At 46.4% G+C, this 18,497-nt stretch overlaps 1 protein-coding gene across 1 annotated transcript in view; it reads right to left on the bottom strand.

The window, feature by feature from the left end:
* CDH23 (cadherin related 23) overlaps positions 1–18,497 on the bottom strand; it is a 1,761,581-nt gene that overhangs the window by 117,682 nt on the left and 1,625,402 nt on the right. Inside the window, exons 40-42 of the mRNA XM_073574902.1 lie at positions 9,729–9,862; positions 5,028–5,237; positions 437–544 (exon numbers count right to left, since the gene is read on the bottom strand). Of these exons, the coding sequence (XP_073431003.1) occupies positions 437–544; positions 5,028–5,237; positions 9,729–9,862 (452 nt within the window). The remainder of the gene's footprint in view (positions 1–436; positions 545–5,027; positions 5,238–9,728; positions 9,863–18,497) is intronic.

Genomic DNA, 18,497 nt, shown 5'->3' with positions numbered 1-18,497 from the left:
TTAGGGTTAGGGTTAGGGTCAGGGTTAGGGTTAAGGTTAGTTAGGGTTTGGGTTAGGGTTAAGTATGGTTTGGTTAAGGGTTAGGGTCAGGGTTAGGGTTAAGTATGGTTTGGTTAAGGGTTAGGGTTAGGGTCAGGGTTAGGGTTAGGGTTAGGGTCAGGGTTAGGGTTAAAGTCATGGTTTGGGTTAGTGTGAGGGGCCACCTAATGTTGGAAAAAAATGCAAACGCGGTAAAAACGCACTAAAAACGCATACAAACGCATAAAAACACTGCGTTTTTTTTCATGCATGCTCATAAAAATGCTTGAAAAAAACGCAGCAGTTGTATGCTTTTGTATGCGTTTTTCAATGCGTTTTTTTGCGGGAAAAACGCGCTGCAAAAAAAAGCAAGTGTGAAACAGGCCTTAGTCTTGCATTTCTATAGAACTTCACTTACCTTTCTTGAGTTGCGTATATTTTCTGGATTGTCTTTTACAGTCACAGTTAGTCTATATTCCGAAACTTTCTCTCGATCAAGAGGTCGATTTACATAAACTATTCCAGTCTAAGAGAAACAAGAGCATTAAAATGAAAATGTACAGATTTATTCCTTAAAATTTTAAATTATTCAGGTTTCAATACGGCAACAAAAAATATTGGGCAATGTCTCTACAATAGCCTATAATGCATTTGAATTCCCAATATTGCTTGTTGTTTAATTTGGACACTTGTGTTGAGTCCCATTACTTACTGTGGTGTAGTAACCACTGAGTCCGCTAGGGGGTGAATGCTTGGACCCGATTGGTCCAGTGTGGAAGGTCCCGCTGAGATGGGGCTTCCTGCCTAACAGCACGTGTGGACGCTGTGAGTAATGGCTACAAGTGTCTGAGAGTTCCCTGGAGGGAATGAATGTCTGCAGTATGGAGAAGCAGCCATGAGAGAACCCTGACGGGGTGAGATATAACTGTGAGGCTGAAAAGCCTGCGTATTGGACACTGCTAACAGAGTGAAGCTCTGTCATGTACGCTATGCCATTTATATATTGCTGGTCATGGTTTATGATGTTTAATAAACCACATGGACTATACTAGTTTATGGAAAACCTGTGCCGGATCTGATTTTGTGGCTGCCAAGCGAGTGATCCCCTACTTAAATGACAGCGCTACCTCACAATTGGTGGAGAAAGCTATGGGCATTGTTGTAGCCTTGTTGCTGGGAGCAACAGAAGAGGACTGCAAAGTCGGTTGCTAAGGGCACGCTGAGCCAGGAAGGCTGACGGTTGGGGAAGCCACTGCCCGGCTGTGGTTCTGGAACCGTGGGGCGGCCTAGTGAGTAAGGCACTGTCTGGATCGGTGAGCCCAGTGTGGCCGTTTCCCCAGGAGAAAGAGACTTATAGAATACCTCTGCAGTAGAGGGGTCCAAGAACCTGCACGGCCAGCAGGTGATGGTCGTGAAAACCGTGTTGTACTGACTGGGGTCAGTGAGAAAGAGACTGGTGATTGCTATAGGGTGCCTCTGTGGAGAAGAGGTATCCGAGGACCTGTGTGGCTGAAACAGGTAACGGACGGGTGTTCGTGTTGTACTGACCGGGGTCAGTGATAAAGACTATGTACCTGGAGGGTTCAGTGAGCAAGGTCCTGGAGGGTCAGTGTTGGGAGATTCTAGGAGCAGAATCGGATCCCTGGAGCACGTGGTATGACCTTAGACCTAGTGAGGCGTGAGTGTTGGGCAGTCTCAGGTGGAGAAGGATGTCCTGAATAGCACCCGCTGAGCCCCTGGACCTGGTGAGGCCAGTGTGTTGGGAAACCCTGGGAGGAGTGTCGGCTCCCTGAATAGCACCCGGTGCACCCTGTGTGTTGAACGGTCTCAGGCGGAGACGGTACGTCCTGAATAGCACACAGACAGGACACATGAGTTTTGTGTGGTGTTTTTTTTCTTCTTTTCTCAACTCAGCCTGCGGTGGCTCAGTGGGAGTCAAGAAGGTGACAAGCGGCTTGCTGTAACTCGGCGGGATTACGAAGGAGACAAGCGGCTTCCGGTAACTCAGCGGGGTTATGAAGGGGACAAGCGGCTTCCTGTAACTCGGTGGGGTTACGAAGAGGACACCAGCCGCTGTGTGTGAACAGCAGCCGGTGGTGTCAGTGATCGGTGACAGCAGGAGCTGTGGTGGTGCCAGCAAGGACTTGTGTGGTATCGTTGAAAGACATAAACTGTGTTGTGTGAACTGTGGTCTGAGAAGTTCTGCAGAACAGACATGGGGAAATCCCGAAAGGGGGCGGTGGCCCAAATCGGGGTGGTAGCCCAAAAGGGGGTGGAGTCCCAGAGGGGGGCGGTGACCCAAATTGGGGTGGTAACCCAAAAAGGGGTGGAGTCCCGGGAGGGGGCGGTGACCCAAATTGGGGTGGTTCAGGAAACGACAGCACTAGTTGCCTCAGTGGGTATGTCTGGGGAGCCGCAGTGTGTCTGTATGAGTTTTGAGGAGTGCGGCATGTATTTTCCGGATAATGACGGGCCACAGGTGTGTACCGTGATGCTGCACCGGGAAGGAGTCTCTGGTAGATTGGACTCAGAGAGTCAGGTGACTCTGACAGGAACTCCGCTCGCTTTATCTCTGACCGAGAAAAACGCCAGGGTTCGCTGTAAGCATGGGGTCACGGTGAACTATGCAGTAGACTGAGTAATGTTTGAGGGGACCAAAGGTGGTGTGTGCCAAGGGGGCGGGATACCATGAGACTTAGTCTATGCCTTGGAAAGGGGCCAGGACTTTGTGTTGTTTGATGACATATGGTCGGACAATGGAGAGGTTTCGACTGTGGGGCCAGCGGACGCTGAGATGGTGACGCCTCCTAAAGTGGACAGGTCAGAAGTAGAACTGACTGGGAAAAGAAGTACATCTGCCCAACTGACGGACCTGACATCTCGTGACAAGACAGATGGTGGGCTGGGAGATGAGGCGACTGGAGTGGACACACGGTCAGAGGGTAACTGGAGGGTTGACTCGGATGATCGGTGTGACTCAGATTCTAGGGGTGACTGTGGCTCTGAGAGAGAAAGGGAGCACAGACTGGATGAGCTAGAGAAAGAAGTCTTCGAGCTCAAAGGTCACCTGGCATCGTGGCAAGGTCTGAATAAGTCCCTAAGAGAAGAGGTAGGAGTACTAACAGAAACTGTAAGAGGTCTTCTGTGGGAGAAGAAGTGGGACGAAGACTTACAGCGGCCAGGCCTGAGTAAGGAACAGTGTGAAGACAAAAAGAAGTTGAAAAGTATGGAAGCCGAGGTGATTCGTTTGCAGACGGAGCTTGCTGCTGCAGAGTGTGCTAAAAGACAAGCATAGCAGGAAAGAGATGAACTGGCTGATGTGATTGCCAACAACAGAGGTGAAGGTGCTCTGGCTTTGGAAGAAAAAAGGCGGTTAGAGTCTCGCATTGTTCAGCTTGAAGAAGAAGTGGAGGAAGAAGACGGCAATGTTGAATTAGCCAATGACAGGCTGAGAAAGGCCACACTTCAGGTTGACCAGATGAATGGTGATCTGAAGACAGAACGTAGTAATGCTCAGATGAATGAGAGTGCCCGTCAGCAATTAGTTCGCCAGAATAAGGAGTTAGAAGCAAAGGTTGCACTACTGGAGGTACAGGTTGATGCGGAAAGTAAAGCGCGACAATCTGCAAGCAAACAAGTCCGTCATACGGAGAAAAAACTGAAGGTTGTACTAAGGCAAATGGATGATGAAAGGCATAGTTCTGAGCAATACAAAGACTTGGCGGAGGGAAATGATGTGAGTCTGAAACAGTTGAAACGTCAGGTGGATGAAGCCGAGAAAGAGGCTCATTGTGCCAATATGTTGCACCGTAGATTACAGTGTGAACTGGAGGTTGCTAAAGAGACAGCAAATGCAAAGAACTGTGAAGTTAATGCACGGAAAAGTAAACTTAGATGTGGTGGGGTACCATTTGTTACAAGACGCTTAGATAGAGAAAGGATGGTGACTAACCAGTGTCTGACGACGCAGGGGGAGGTCTAACGTAGGAACGAGGCCGTATGACAGATGGAGATGGTTCTCTCGACCTATGGGGCAAGGTGTAGTGAGTGCCCGGTCGTGAGACCCTGGTGTAATGTTGTGTGTTCAACCCCAGAAGTTTGAACAGAGGGGGGAGGTATGTGGTGTAGTAACCACTGAGTCCGCTAGGGGGTGAATGCTTGGACCCGATTGGTCCAGTGTGGAAGGTCCCGCTGAGATGGGGTTTCCTGCCTGACAGCACGTGTGGACGCTGTGAGTAATGGCTGCAAGTGCCTGAGAGTTCCCTGGAGGGAATGAATGTCTGTAGTATGGAGAAGCAGCCATGAGAGAACCCTGACGAGGTGAGATATAACTGTGAGGCTGAAAAGCCTGCGTATTGGACACTGCTAACAGAGTGAAGCTCTGTCATGGACACTATGCCGTTTATATATTGCTGGTCATGGTTTATTATGTTTAATAAACCACATGGACTATACTGGTTTATGGAAAACCTGTGCCGGATCTAATTTTGTGGCTGCCAAGCGAGTGATCCCCTACTTAAATGACAGCGCTACCTCACATTACTTTGAATATTGCCATTAAGGGGTTTTCCACAAGTTTATAAAATCTGCCGTAGGGTAACGATTTTTTATGAAATAATGAGCTAAGAGGTTTTCACCAATTTCATCTCATACCTGGTTCTAACCGGAGCCAGAAGTGAGGCTATCTTGCTCATCTGTCACGTGACCTCTGATGCAAATCAGCATAGACCGTTGAGGCATAATTGGCTACTGCATTTAGATGACAGGAGTACAGAAGTCATCATTTGCAGCTCTAGTGGGGGTCACCATGTTTACAATGCCGGTATTTAGATAATACAATGGATAATGAACAGTTTGGTAGTATATAACAATCCCTACCCTATGGCAAGTTTTCTAAACAAGTGAACAACTCCTTAAAATTAGTGTTCAGCATAATTATTCCACTTTTATATTAATTTACTTCTTTTAAACCATATATCACATTATTACATTGTGAAATGCAGACTTACATTCTCATTGATGAAAAATGCATTCTCTCCATTCCCTGCAGTTATGTTGAAAGTTAGAAGTGCATTTCGCCCAGTGTCAGCATCACTAGCAAGAATTCTAGTGATTGGTGTTGATACCACAGTGTTCTCACTGATTGTTATATTTAGTGGAAGGTTGAGGAGAACAGGATCATTGTCATTGATATCTAATACACTTACTTCAACCACAGTCTAAATAGGGAGAGAATACATGAGAATATTAGTTTCAATATACGTATGAATGCATACCTTAAGATAAAACCATCACAATAACAACATCAAGCAGTTATCCCGCGAATCATATCAGTTACAGGATGGATTAAAAAACGCTTGGCTGATGGGAGTCACACTGAGTATAAGAACCCAAGAGTCATGTGTTTCTTTTCCACATCAACTAGAAAAAAATTCATTTTTTTCTGCAAAGGAATTTACAAATAGTTGGCCATCCATAGGAATCTATTAAAGAAAAAAGTACCGCCACCTTGCCGTTTTCTACATGTGCAGAAATACACATAATTAAAAGCTTTGACATGCTATCAATGAGGTTACTGTAACATAAAGACATGGCTGTAATGACGCTGTAATACAGGTTGCATTGAAACCTTTGGTGGAGAAATCCACTTTGTTATTCTTCCTAAATCACCATTTGAAGTTTTCTGCTAATTAGACTTCGGTGCACAAGGGCTGAGTCTTCCGGTCTGTGAATGACCGGCCTCCTCTGAGCAGTGATTTGCTATTCAAAGACCAGAGGCAGCAGAAAAGCTTGGGAATCACAGACAGGGATAAGATCCAGCCAGGAACACTGTAAGCCGTGATAGAATGTTTAATCACTGCAGCACAAACAACAGATGCCATTGCGTTGTCATGTTTTGCAGTTCTTTTTCCTACTTGGTGTTGCAATTTCAATGTTGAGGTACATATATATACTGTATATATGCTCGTATATGGTGCCATGCAAAAGATTTAGGCAGATGTGAAAAAATGCTGTAAATAAAGAATCCTTTCAAAAACAGAAGTGTCAAAAGTTTATTTGCATTAATTAATACAAAAGTAAAGAGAATGAACAAAAGTAAAAATCTAAAATAAATCAACATTTGGTGTGACTGTGGTAGGGGCCGGGATTGGGGGGTGGACCACTGCTTACCCTGTCCGGATGACACAGACACCAGGCGATGCAAGGACGAGGCGGGGACAGATTTCAGTTGTAACAGGTCCGGATTTATTCGTCGTCCTCCTGACGACCACAACCACGCACCGCAGCCTCTTTACAGTTCTCTGCCTCCAGGCCTGGGTGCCTGCACCTTTGCTCCAGTCGAAGTAGCATCCCTCGAGGATCTTTCGCTGGGGCTGTTCTAGACCAATCTACCGCCAGCGCTTCACCTGCCCGAGGTTGTCATCCAATCGGTACCCCCGGGGCCTCGTCTGTCCTGCGGTCTGTCGGGTCAGGGCCACCCCCCTGACTGTCTCTTTGCTGTCCGTCCCCTGGTCAAGCTCTTCTCTCCTCACCATCTTCTACCGAGCTCCTCCCTGGACTAGCCTGCCTGGAACCCTACCCTGTTCTATTTATCCCCTCTCTCACCGGGAATTCCCCTCCTGGGTTCCTATCTCCCTGCCCCCCATGACTAAGCGTTTCTCAAGGCATAAGCTGATGTTGAGTCGTTGAGTCCTAAGCTACTCCCCCATGCCATCTTGTGGTCATTTCTCGGTACTGCACTCTCCTATCTACCTTTCCTAGCTATCACCCTTCTATCCTGTCAATCTCCGTCACTTGTGCACAAACCGTCCCCTCCTACTACCAGTCACGTCTGTCCGTCAAGTCACCTTCCCCACATGACGACCACCCTTTACCTTCCAAACAGCATGAATTCTCTTGGGTACATTTGTATGCAGTCTGTGAAAGAACTCGACTGGAAGGTTGTTACAAATATCTTGGAGAACTAACCACAAATCTTCTAAAATGTGGAGGCTTGCACAAAACTTTCTTTCTCTTTATGCATTCCCAAAACAAGCTCCATGAGATCAGGGCTCTGTGGGATCCATATCATCACTTACAAGACTCTTAGGTCACCTTTACACTGAATATTCTTCTTAAAGACATTGGCTGTATGATTGTTGTTCCCCTGCTGCAGAATAAATGTGGAGTCAATCAGATGCTTTCCTGATGATATTGAGTGATGGATAAGTCTCTGTTTTCTCATCATCGAGGACACAATTTATCATGATCAAATCTCCACCTCTGGATTATTTTGCATTTGTTGGCTTTGCCTCAGAAATAACATTTTTTGATGTCACTCCACAAGTTATTCTATCCGACTAAAGTCCGGGGATTGGGCTGGCCACATCAAAACCTCAATTTTGTTGGACTGGAACCAAGATTTTGCTCATTTACGGGTGTGTTTAGGGTCATCGTCTTGTTGAAACACCCACTTTAAGGACATATCCTCTTCAGCGTAAGGCAACATGACCTCTTCAAGTATTTTAATATAGGCAAACTGATACATGATCCCTGGCATGCGGTAAATAGATCTAGCACCATAGTAAAAGAAACAAGCCCATATCATGATACTTGCACCACCATGGTTCAGCGTCTTCAGAGTGTACTGTGGCTTGAATGCAGAGTTTGTGGGTCATCTGACCAACTGTCTGTTGCCCTTGGATCCAAAAAGAACAATTTTACTTTCATCAGTCCAAAAAATGTTTCTGCATTTTTCTTTAGGCCAGTTGATGTGTTCTTTGGCAAATTGCATCCACTTCAGTACATGTCTTTTTTTATCAGAGGGACTCTGCGGGGACTTCTTGCTTAGAGATTAGCTTCACACAGGCAACTTCTAACTGTCACTGTACTCACAGGTAACTTGAGACTGTCTTTGATCGTCTTGGAGCTGATCATTGGCTGAGCCTTTGCCATTCTGGCTATTCTCCCATCCTTTCGAGTGGTAGTCTTCCATTTTCTTCCACCTCTCTCTGGTTTGGCTTTCCATTTTAAAACATTGGAGATCATTTTAGCTGAACAGCCCATCAGTGTCTGCACTTCTTTATAGGTTTTACCCTCTCCAATCAACTTTTTAATCAAAGTACGCTGTTCTTCTGAACAATGTCTTGAACAACCCATATTTCTCAGGCTTTCAAGGAGAAATGCATGTACAACATGTCTTGGCTTCACCCTTAAATAAGGGCCCCCTGATTCACACCTGTTTCTTCACAGAATGATTGACATCACTAATTGAACTCCACACTGCTATTATTTTGAACAATACCCTTTTCAATTAATTATTGAACTGCTGACACACTCCAGCCACATGAGGTCTGGCATTGTCCTGCATTATGAGGAACCCAGGGCCAACCGCACCAGCATATGGTCTCACAAGGGGTCTGAGGATCTCATCTCGGTACCTAATAGCAGTCAGGCTACCTCTGGTGAGCACATGGAGGGCTGTGCAGCCCTCCAAAGAAATGCCACCCCACACCATTACTGACCCTCTGCCAAGCCGGTCATGCTGAAGGATGTTGCAGGCAGCAGATCACTCTCCACGGTGTCTCCAGACTCTGTAACGTCTGTCACATGTGCTCAGTGTGAACCTGCTTTCATCTGTGAAGAACACAAGGCACCAGTGGCCAATTTGCCAATCCTGGTTTTCTGTGGCAAATGCCAAGCGTCCTGCACGGTGTTGGGCTGTGAGCACAACCCCCATCTGTGGACGTCGGACCCTCAGGCCATCCTCATGGAGTCAGTTTCTAACTGTTTGTGCAGACACATGTACATTTGTGGCCTGCTGGAGGCCATTTTGCAGGGCTCTGGCAGTGCTCCTCCTGTTCCTCCTTGCACCAAGGCCGAGGTAGCGGTCCTGCTGCTGGGTTGTTGCCCTCCTACGGCCCCATCCACTTCTCCTGGTGTACTAGCCTGTCTCCTGATAGCGCCTCCAGCCTCTGGACACTACGCTGACAGACACAGCAAACCTTCTTGCCACAGCTCGCATTGATGTGCCATCCTGGATGAGCTGCACTACCTGAGCCACTTGTGTGGGTTGTAGAGTCCGTCTCATGCTACCACAAGTGTGAAAGCCCAACCAACATTCAAAAGTGACCAAAACATCAGCCAGAAAGCATTGGTACTGAGATGTGATCTGTGGTCCCCACCTGCAGAGCCACTCCTTTATTGAGTGTGTCTTGATAATTGCCAATAATTTCCATCTGTTGTCTATACCATTTGCACAACAGTATGTGAAATTGATTGTCAATCAGTGTGGCTTCCTAAGTGGACAGTTTGATTTCACAGAAGTTTGATTTACTTGGAGTTTTATTCTGTTGTTTAAATGTTACCTTTATTTTTTGAGCAGTGTATATGAATTTTTAAAGTTGAGGAAGAGGGAGATTTAAATTTTCACTTCAGTCAGCAAAAAAATTTGAATTGGCACTAGAGATGGGAAAATCAACTTGAATTCGGCCCATCAGACAGGTCAGTAATCTGTGGCAGCTGGACGAAAGGGCTGCAAATCTCTTTAGCTCCCTGGGGTCTTATCAGACGCAACAGAATCATCGTGGCATGATGAGCCTTTGATGGTTGCTCAGAGTAAACACTTGATATAAAAATAATGTAAAATTCTAGCAATAAAAATAAAGATGACAAAATTATATTAAAAAAATTGCAACATGGAAATCCATATTAAGCTGGAGTTACTTTACCGTAGCACTGAAAGAAGGAGTGCCTCTGTCTCTTGCCATAATAGTAATGTTGTAGGAAGCAATATTCTCTCGATCCAATTCATAGTCTTTTCTTACTCTCAAATCCCCTTCAACTGATGAGATTACAAACTCTCCTTTTTAAAGAAAAAAAGAGATGTGTTATTTGATGAGCCACCAATAAAGCGTAAAGAAAAACTAACCATACAGTGAGAATAAGAATAACACAGTAGACAGTAGTCTCCAGAGCTTCCTCTAGTGGCAGCTGTAGACCACAGAATGTAATGTTTTAAATCTACAGTTGTGGCCAAAAGTATTCACACCCAAACACAAATTCTTTGGTATTATTATCTTCATTTAATGTGTCTTAAATGAAAAAACACAAAAGAGAATGAAGCAAAAAGCAAAACATTGATCATTTCACACAAAACTCCAGAAATGGGCCAGACAAAAGTATTGGCACCTTCAGCCTAATACTTGGTTGCACAACCTTTAGCCAAAATAACTGTGACCATCCGCTTCCGGTAACCATCAATGAGTTTCTTACAATGCTCTGCTGGAATTTTAGACCATTCTTCTTTGGCAAACTGCTCCAGGTCCCTGATATTAGAAGGGTGCCTTCTCCAAACTGCCATTTTTAGATCTCTCCACAGGTGTTCTATGGGATTCAGGTCTGGACTCATTGCTGGCCACCTTAGAAGTCTCCAGTGCTTTCTCTCAAACCATTTTCTAGTGCTTTTTGAAGTGTGTTTTGGGTCATTGTCCTGCTGGAAGACCCATGACCTCTGAGGGAGACCCAGCTTTCTCACACTGGGCCCTACATTATGCTGCAAAATTTGTTGGTAGTCTTCAGACTTCATAATGCAATGCACACGGTCAAGCAGTCCAGTGCCAGAGGCAGCAAAGCAACCCCAAAACATCAGTGAACCTCCGCCATGTTTGACTGTAGGGACCGTGTTTTTTTCTTTGAATGCCTCTTTTTTTCTCCCGTAAACTCTATGTTGATGCCTTTGCCCAAAAAGCTCTACTTTTGTCTCATCTGACCAGAGAACATTCTTCCAAAACGTTTTAGGCTTTTTCAGGTAAGTTTTGGCAAACTCCAGCCTGGCTGTTTTATGTCTCGGGGTAAGAAGTGGGGTCTTCCTGGGTCTCCTACCATACAGTCCCTTTTCATTCAGGCGCCGACAGATAGTATAGGTTGACACTGTTGTACCCTCAGACTGCAGGGCAGCTTGAACTTGTTTGGATGTTAGTCGAGGTTCTTTATCCAACATCCGCACAATCTTGCATTGAAATCTCTTGTCAATTTTTCTTTTCCGTCCACATCTAGGGAGGTTAGCCACAGTGCCATGGGCTTTAAACTTCTTGATGACACTGCGCACGGTAGACACAGGAACATTCAGGTCTTTGGAGATGGACTTGTAGCCTTGAGATTGCTCATACTTCCTCACAATTTGGTTTCTCAAGTCCTCAGACAGCTCTTTGGTCTTCTTTCTTTTCTCCATGCTCAATGTGGTACACACAAGGACACAAGACAGAGGTTGAGTCAACTTTAATCCATGTCAACTGGCTGCAAGTGTGATTTAGTTATTGCCAACACCTGTTAGGTGCCACAGGTAAGTTACAGGTGCTGCTAATTACACAAATTAGAGAAGCATCACAGGATTTTTCGAACAGTGCCAATACTTTTGTCCACCCTCTTTTTTATGTTTGGTGTGGAATTATATCCAATTTGGCTTTAGGACAATTCTTTTTGTGTTTTTTCATTTAAGACAAATTAAATGAAGATAATAATACCAAAGAATTTGTGTTTGCAATCATTTTCATGAAGAAACTGAGTATTATCTGACAGAATTGCAGGGGTGTCAATACTTTTGGCCACAACTGTATGCTTATATTCAAGATTTTCTATAATCACATATTATAATCAGTAAAGGTAGGTTTACAGTAGTCGATTTATCTGAAATGTCCGACAATAGATAAACCTTTGTGGATGGGTGGTTGTTTAATAGCCTGTTTAGATGGGCAGACTGCTTAATGATGTGCATTGACCAATCTGTAATAGATATTTAAAAGGTATATCTGGGACTTCATAACAGACAAAAAATGTACCTAAGTACTAACAGGTAGGTAACTGCAACTTACCTGCCTGTTGTGCACGGCGTCGTTCTTCCCCACACAGAGGGGTCACAGACAGCTAGTGCCGGGGATTCAGAAGCCTCTGCTGATGTCACGTCAACAGAATAAAGGCTTCTTTTCCACTCTGCTCTGTCAACAAGACAGGACTTCCGACGTCATACTAATTGACAGCTGGATTCCCGCTGCCTAACGGGGGAAGCCGGCTGTCAATCAGAATGACATTGTATGTCATGCCCCGTCATGTCAGCAGAGGCTTCTGAATCCCAGGTAGCAGTGGTATGTGACTGCTGTGTGGCGGGAAAGAATGGCGCCGTGCTCAATAGGCAGGTAAGTTGCAATTACCTGCCTGTTAGTGCTTCAGTACATTTTTTGTTTTTTATAAAGTCCAGTATATACCTTTTAAGTGTACATAGACTACCTGTCATGATCCCAGTGCGGGTTCTTTGAGCTGCACACCGGGGGTTAATGTCTGGAGCTCTGTGCAGGTTTTGACCTGCACACTTGGGGTTAATGATTGTGGCCTCTTTCTGGTTCTGGGAGAGCTTCATAAACCCCTGGGTAGCTTCAATCCCTGCCAGTTATACTTTTGCCATTGGCCTAGTGTGCTGACCCCCGTGTGCCTGTTTGTTGCTATAGCTTGTTTATATGGTTCTGACCCGATTCTGTTTTCCGTTGTGAGTTTGCCTGTTGATTTTGTACTGCGTTATTATCTGTGTATGACTCATTGCATGTGACCTGACTACTCTCTGCTCGCCCCCTTTGGTACCCTACAGCTATCTCTGTGTGTGACTCATTGGCTACGTCCTGACTATTCTCACTGTCTATTCCCCTTGGTAACTTTGTCTCGCAGTTACTCTGCTAGGAATTGTCTTGCAGCTCCTAGCTCTGTGGAGTTTAGGCCACGCCCCCAGCAGTCACGTGCTTCAGGTCCTGCAGCTCTGAAGTACGCATCTATTCGGTTGCTGCCCGCTCCACAGGTAGCTTTGAGCACTGTTCACTTTACTCAGGACACGTGCACTGGCTCAGTGAGCAAGTTCAGTGCGGTGTCTCTGACATTATAACTGGCCTACAATTTTTTTTTCTCTCCTCACTTCTGCAGCATGGACCCAATGTGTGCTTTATCTGAGCAGGTGAAAAGCTTGACTCAGTCACTGCAGAAGCTTTGTTTGGAACACCAAGCTCTGGCCCAGTCCCAACGGCGGGTTGAGGACTCAGTTGAGGGGGTACTTTCCGCAGGCTTCCAGCAGGTGGGGAATAGAGATGTCATTTTAATCCCACCTGAATCCCCGGTTAAATTGCCAGATATATTTTCTGGTAACAAGGATGAGTTAAGGGCATTTAAGGAGGGCTGTAAGCTTTTTTTTTCTTTGAGACCCCACTCCTCTGGGGATGAGAAACAGAGGGTGGGGGTGGTGATGTCCCTGCTTAGGGGGTCCCCACAAGCCTGGGCGTTCTCGCTTTCCTCTTCTGCCCCTGAGAGAATGTCTGTAGATGCATTTTTTGAAGCTTTAGGGCTTATTTATGATGAGCCTGATAGAGTGCGGTTGGCTGAGGACAAAGTAATGAGTGTCTGTCAGGGTGAGCACTCGGCCGAATGGTTCTGTACTGAATTCAGACGTTGGGCAGCGGAGATTTCCTGGAGTGATGCCACCCTTTGGGGGCTGTTCCACAGAGGCCTGTGTGAACGTCTGAAGGATGCTTTGGCACTCCATCCTCCGCCTGACTCCCTGGAGGATGCCATGGTCCAAGCGGTTCGCATGGATCGCAGGCTGCGGGCTAGAGGCATTATGCAACGGGAATCGCCCTTATTCTTCAGTGGAGATGAGACCCAGTCTCTTCCTATGGCTATGGAGGTGAGCGCTGTCACCTGTGAGGGAAAGGAAAGAAGACGCCGCTGGGAAAAGCAGTTGTGCTTCTATTGTGGGAAATCTGGACATTGGAAGAAGGACTGCCCCTCCTGTCCGTCATCCTCCAAGATGGCGGGAAACGACTAGGTCTGGGTAGTAATCGAGGAGGCTACCCAGACCTTCAGGTACAATTTTCCTCACGTGCAAAAATGGTGCTGCAGGTGGAACTGGAACTTGGTTATGGTCCTGTTCAGACTACTGCTTTTATTGACTGCGGTTCGGCTGTGAACCTGATTGATACCAAGGTTATGACTCTTAATAAGATAGGGACAGTCAGGCTTCATGATCCTGTTAAACTTGTGGCAACTGACTCATCTCCTCTTAACCAAGACGGTATCTGTTGCAGGTCTGAACTTTTTTCTCTAAAAGTGGGTTCCACTCATGTGGAGAAACTAAGTTGTCTGGTGCTAGATAACTTGCCTGCAGGACTGGTACTGGGGATGCCTTGGCTTCAACGCCATAATCCTACCATTGATTGGGTTACAGGGGAAATCACTCAATGTGGATGCAATAATAAATGTGGTAACCGGGGACATCTTGTTAACGCTGTTAAATCCGTGTCTGTGTCGTCTGTCGATCTGGAAGGTATTCCAGAGTACCTGAAAGATTTCGAAGACGTGTTTTCCGAAAGTGAGGCTGAGGCGCTGCCACCGCATAGACCCTATGATTGTGCCATTGATTTAGTACCCGGAGCCAAGTTACCTAAGGCTCGATTGTTCAATTTGTCTGGGCCTGAGCGCCAAGCCATGAAGGAGTACATAGCTGAGAGTCTCCGCAAAGGGCATATCAGGCCTTCTGTGTCACCTGTGGCAGCAGGGTTCTTCTTTGTGAAGAAAAAAGATGGTGGTTTGCGGCCGTGCCTCGACTTTCGGGAACTGAACAAGATAACGGTAAGGAACTCTTACCCGCTTCCCCTCATCCCAGACTTATGTAACCAGTTAGCTGGGGCCCAATGGTTCTCCAAGTTAGATCTGCGGGGGGCCTACAATCTGATAAGGGTTCGGGAAGGGGACAAGTGGAAAACGGCATTCCTCACATCAGAAGGACTCTTTGAGAACCTGGTAATGCCATTTGGGTTAACTAATGCACCCGCTATTTTCCAAAATTTCATCAATGTTGTGTTTTCTGATCTGATAGGCCATTTTGTTATTATTTATTTGGATGATATTTTGGTGTATTCCCCGGACAGTCAATCTCACTTGCAACATCTAAAGACAGTTCTCCAGAGACTCAGGGAGAAACAATTGTTCGCCAAATTGGAAAAATGTTCGTTTTTTGTACAGGAGCTGTCTTTTTTGGGGTTGATTGTGTCCTGTGAGGGGTTTCGTATGGATCCTAAGAAGGTGCTGGCGATCGCTAACTGGGTTCAGCCTCGAGATCTCAAGGGGCTCCAGCGCTTCTTAGGATTTGCGAACTATTACCGGAGATTCATTATAGGTTTCTCACAAGTGGTGAAACCACTCACGGATCTTACCCAGAAGGGAGCTGATGTAAAAAATTGGTCTGAACTCGCTAAGGAATCCTTCTCAGCGATTAAGAAATGTTTTATGTCTGCCCCGGTGTTGGTGCAACCTGACCTGTCCAAACCATTCATTGTGGAGGTGGATGCTTCTGAAGTGGGGGTGGGGGCTGTGCTGTCCCAGGGTCCGGCCACCCTTACCAATCTCAAACCCTGTGCCTTCTTCTCCAAGAAGTTCTCTTCAGCTGAGAAAAACTATGATGTAGGCAATAGAGAACTTCTTGCGGTCAAGCTGGCGTTTGAGGAATGGAGGCACTTTTTGGAAGGGGCGGCTCACCCTATCACGGTTGTCACGGATCACAAAAATTTGGCATACCTTGAATCTGCTAAGAGGCTTACTCCTAGACAGGCCCGTTGGTCACTTTTTTTTTCACGATTTCAGTTCTCAATTACTTTTCGACCGGGGTCCAAAAATGTTAAAGCGGATGCCCTGTCCAGAAGTTTTGATCCAGTGTCTCCCCCTGAGCCGCCGTCCTCCATTCTTCCCCCAGGGGTGGTAGTGGCGGGGGTCTCAACTGAGTTGGAACAAGAAATCCTAAGGGATCAGGCCCTAGCACCGGCAACCAGGCCAAGCGATAAACTGTTTGTTCCAGATTCATTGCGGCCTAGACTTCTGCAGGAGTTTCATGATTCTAGGCTGAGTGCTCATCCAGGTATCACGGCCACTAGAGAGGCAGTAGCCAGGGGTTTTTGGTGGCCTTCATTAAGGTCCGATGTCAAGGAATTTGTTTCTGCTTGTGGCATATGTGCCCGTTCCAAAAGCTCGCATAACCGACCGGCTGGGAAACTCATACCTTTACCGGTTCCTGATAGGCCATGGACTCATCTTTCCATGGATTTTATTACCGGCCTTCCACCTTCCAGGGGCAATACCGTGATCTGGGTGGTGGTGGATAGGTTTTCTAAACAGGCCCATTTCATTCCCTTGGCAGCATTACCTTTAGCAGAAACGTTGTCAAGATTGTTTGTGCAGCATGTGGTCCGATTGCATGGGGTACCCTTGAATGTTGTGTCTGACAGAGGTGTGCAGTTTGTGGCCAAATTTTGGAGGGCGTTCTGTATGAAATTGGGCATCTCACTCTCCTTCTCGTCGGCATATCACCCGGAGAGTAATGGTCAGACAGAACGCACCAATCAATCCCTGGAACAAATTCTCAGGTGTCTGACCTCCGCCAGACAGGAGGATTGGTGTGATGCTTTACCGTTGGCTGAATTCGCTTTTAACAACCGGGTGAGTCAGTCCACCAACATGTCCCCATTCCTGATTAACTATGGCTTTAATCCACATTTTGGGGAGTTTTCTCGGGTGGATTCCGGTTGTCCAGGAGCATAGGGGTCCGTTCAACGGTTAAAAGACCTCTGGGCTGAGGTCCAGCGTAATATCTCTCGAGCCCAGGGGAGATACAAATATTTTGCGGACAAAAAGAGAGCCTCGGGAGACATGTTTCAGGTGGGAGAGAAGGTTTGGCTCTCCACGCGTAACATCAACTTAAAGGTACCATCAGTTAAGTTGGGACCAAAGTTCATTGGTTCGTACGTGATTATGGAGATAGTCAACCCAGTGGCATATAGGTTGCGTCTCCCCGCCTCCTTAAAAATATCTAATGTGTTCCATAAGTCTCTGTTGAAACCAGCAGGATCTGTCAGAGAACTCTGAGACTGTTGTTCCTCCAGTGCTGGTGGAGGGTCAATTGGAGTATGAGGTCGGACATATTGTGGACTCTCGGCGGGTGCGCCGCTCTTTGCAGTACCTGGTCCACTGGAAGGGATATGGACCAGAAGAGCGCTCATGGGTCCCTGCTCGCTCGGTACATGCAGATCGCCTGGTTCAGGCGTTCCATGCCAAGTACCCGGGGAAGCCTGGGGGTCCGGAGGCCCCCCGTTGAGAGGGGGGTACTGTCATGATCCCAGTGCGGGTTCTTTGAGCTGCACACCGGGGGTTAATGTCTGGAGCTCTGTGCAGGTTTTGACCTGCACACTTGGGGTTAATGATTGTGGCCTCTTTCTGGTTCTGGGAGAGCTTCATAAACCCCTGGGTAGCTTAAATCCCTGCCAGTTATACTTTTGCCATTGGCCTAGTGTGCTGACCCCCGTGTGCCTGTTTGTTGCTATAGCTTGTTTATATGGTTCTGACCCGATTCTGTTTCCCGTTGTGAGTTTGCCTGTTGATTTTGTACTGCGTTATTATCTGTGTATGACTCATTGCATGTGACCTGACTACTCTCTGCTCGCCCCCTTTGGTACCCTACAGCTATCTCTGTGTGTGACTCATTGGCTACGTCCTGACTATTCTCACTGTCTATTCCCCTTGGTAACTTTGTCTCGCAGTTACTCTGCTAGAAATTGTCTTGCAGCTCCTAGCTCTGTGGAGTTTAGGCCACGCCCCCAGCAGTCACGTGCTTCAGGTCCTGCAGCTCTGAAGTACGCATCTATTCGGTTGCTGCCCGCTCCACAGGTAGCTTTGAGCACTGTTCGCTTTACTCAGGACACGTGCACTGGCTCAGTGAGCAAGTTCAGTGCGGTGTCTCTGACACTACCATTGTTCTTGGTAGTGCAAGTCCTGTTTACATGATGCTCTACAGAGAACAAGGATCTTTTCTGCAGCACAAAACAGAATATTTGACCCGATTAGCAAGCATTTTTATATGCAGCCTGTTTATACTGCAAGACTATTGAAAAACAATTGTTCCTAGGAATGCACATTTACGCTATCTTTCAGTGAAAATACACCTTACTAAGCAGCCCCTGCAATATTGCCATGCTGATTAACAGCCAGCTCCTCACTGTATAACTGTAGAGAGCTGGCTGCCAATTAGCATGATGTCCACAGAAAAGATCATCATTCTCAGTGGGTGGATCACCTTGTGTAACAAGACTCCCATTACCTAGAACTATAGCAGCCTGTGCATACTGAGGGATCTAGCACAGATTGCTCAGTGTGCATTATTCCGTTTGGTCTGCTTGCTTAAAAAGGTAGTTAAAAGGATGACAATGAGTAAAAAAGTTTTCTGATCACCAGTTAAATCGTGCCACAAGTTGGTCTCTGTAAATGGTCCATTAGGCAAAGAGCACATGCTACAAGTTCTTTTCAGAAATTCTCAGATGCTGTCTGAACACAGCCGTTCAGTAAAAACTATCGTGGTCATGACTGGGTACCACAGATCCACCCCTGTCATGAGGATAGGCCTTCAATAATAAAGTAGTGGC

The sequence above is a fragment of the Dendrobates tinctorius genome, unplaced genomic scaffold (genome assembly GCF_039654945.1).
Source record: "Dendrobates tinctorius isolate UK_male_01 unplaced genomic scaffold, ASM3965494v1 ptg000040l, whole genome shotgun sequence".
NCBI classification, from domain to species: Eukaryota; Metazoa; Chordata; class Amphibia; order Anura; family Dendrobatidae; genus Dendrobates; species Dendrobates tinctorius.
The sequence above is the reverse complement of the archived record's forward strand: the minus strand, read 5'-3'. Positions and strand labels throughout refer to the sequence as shown.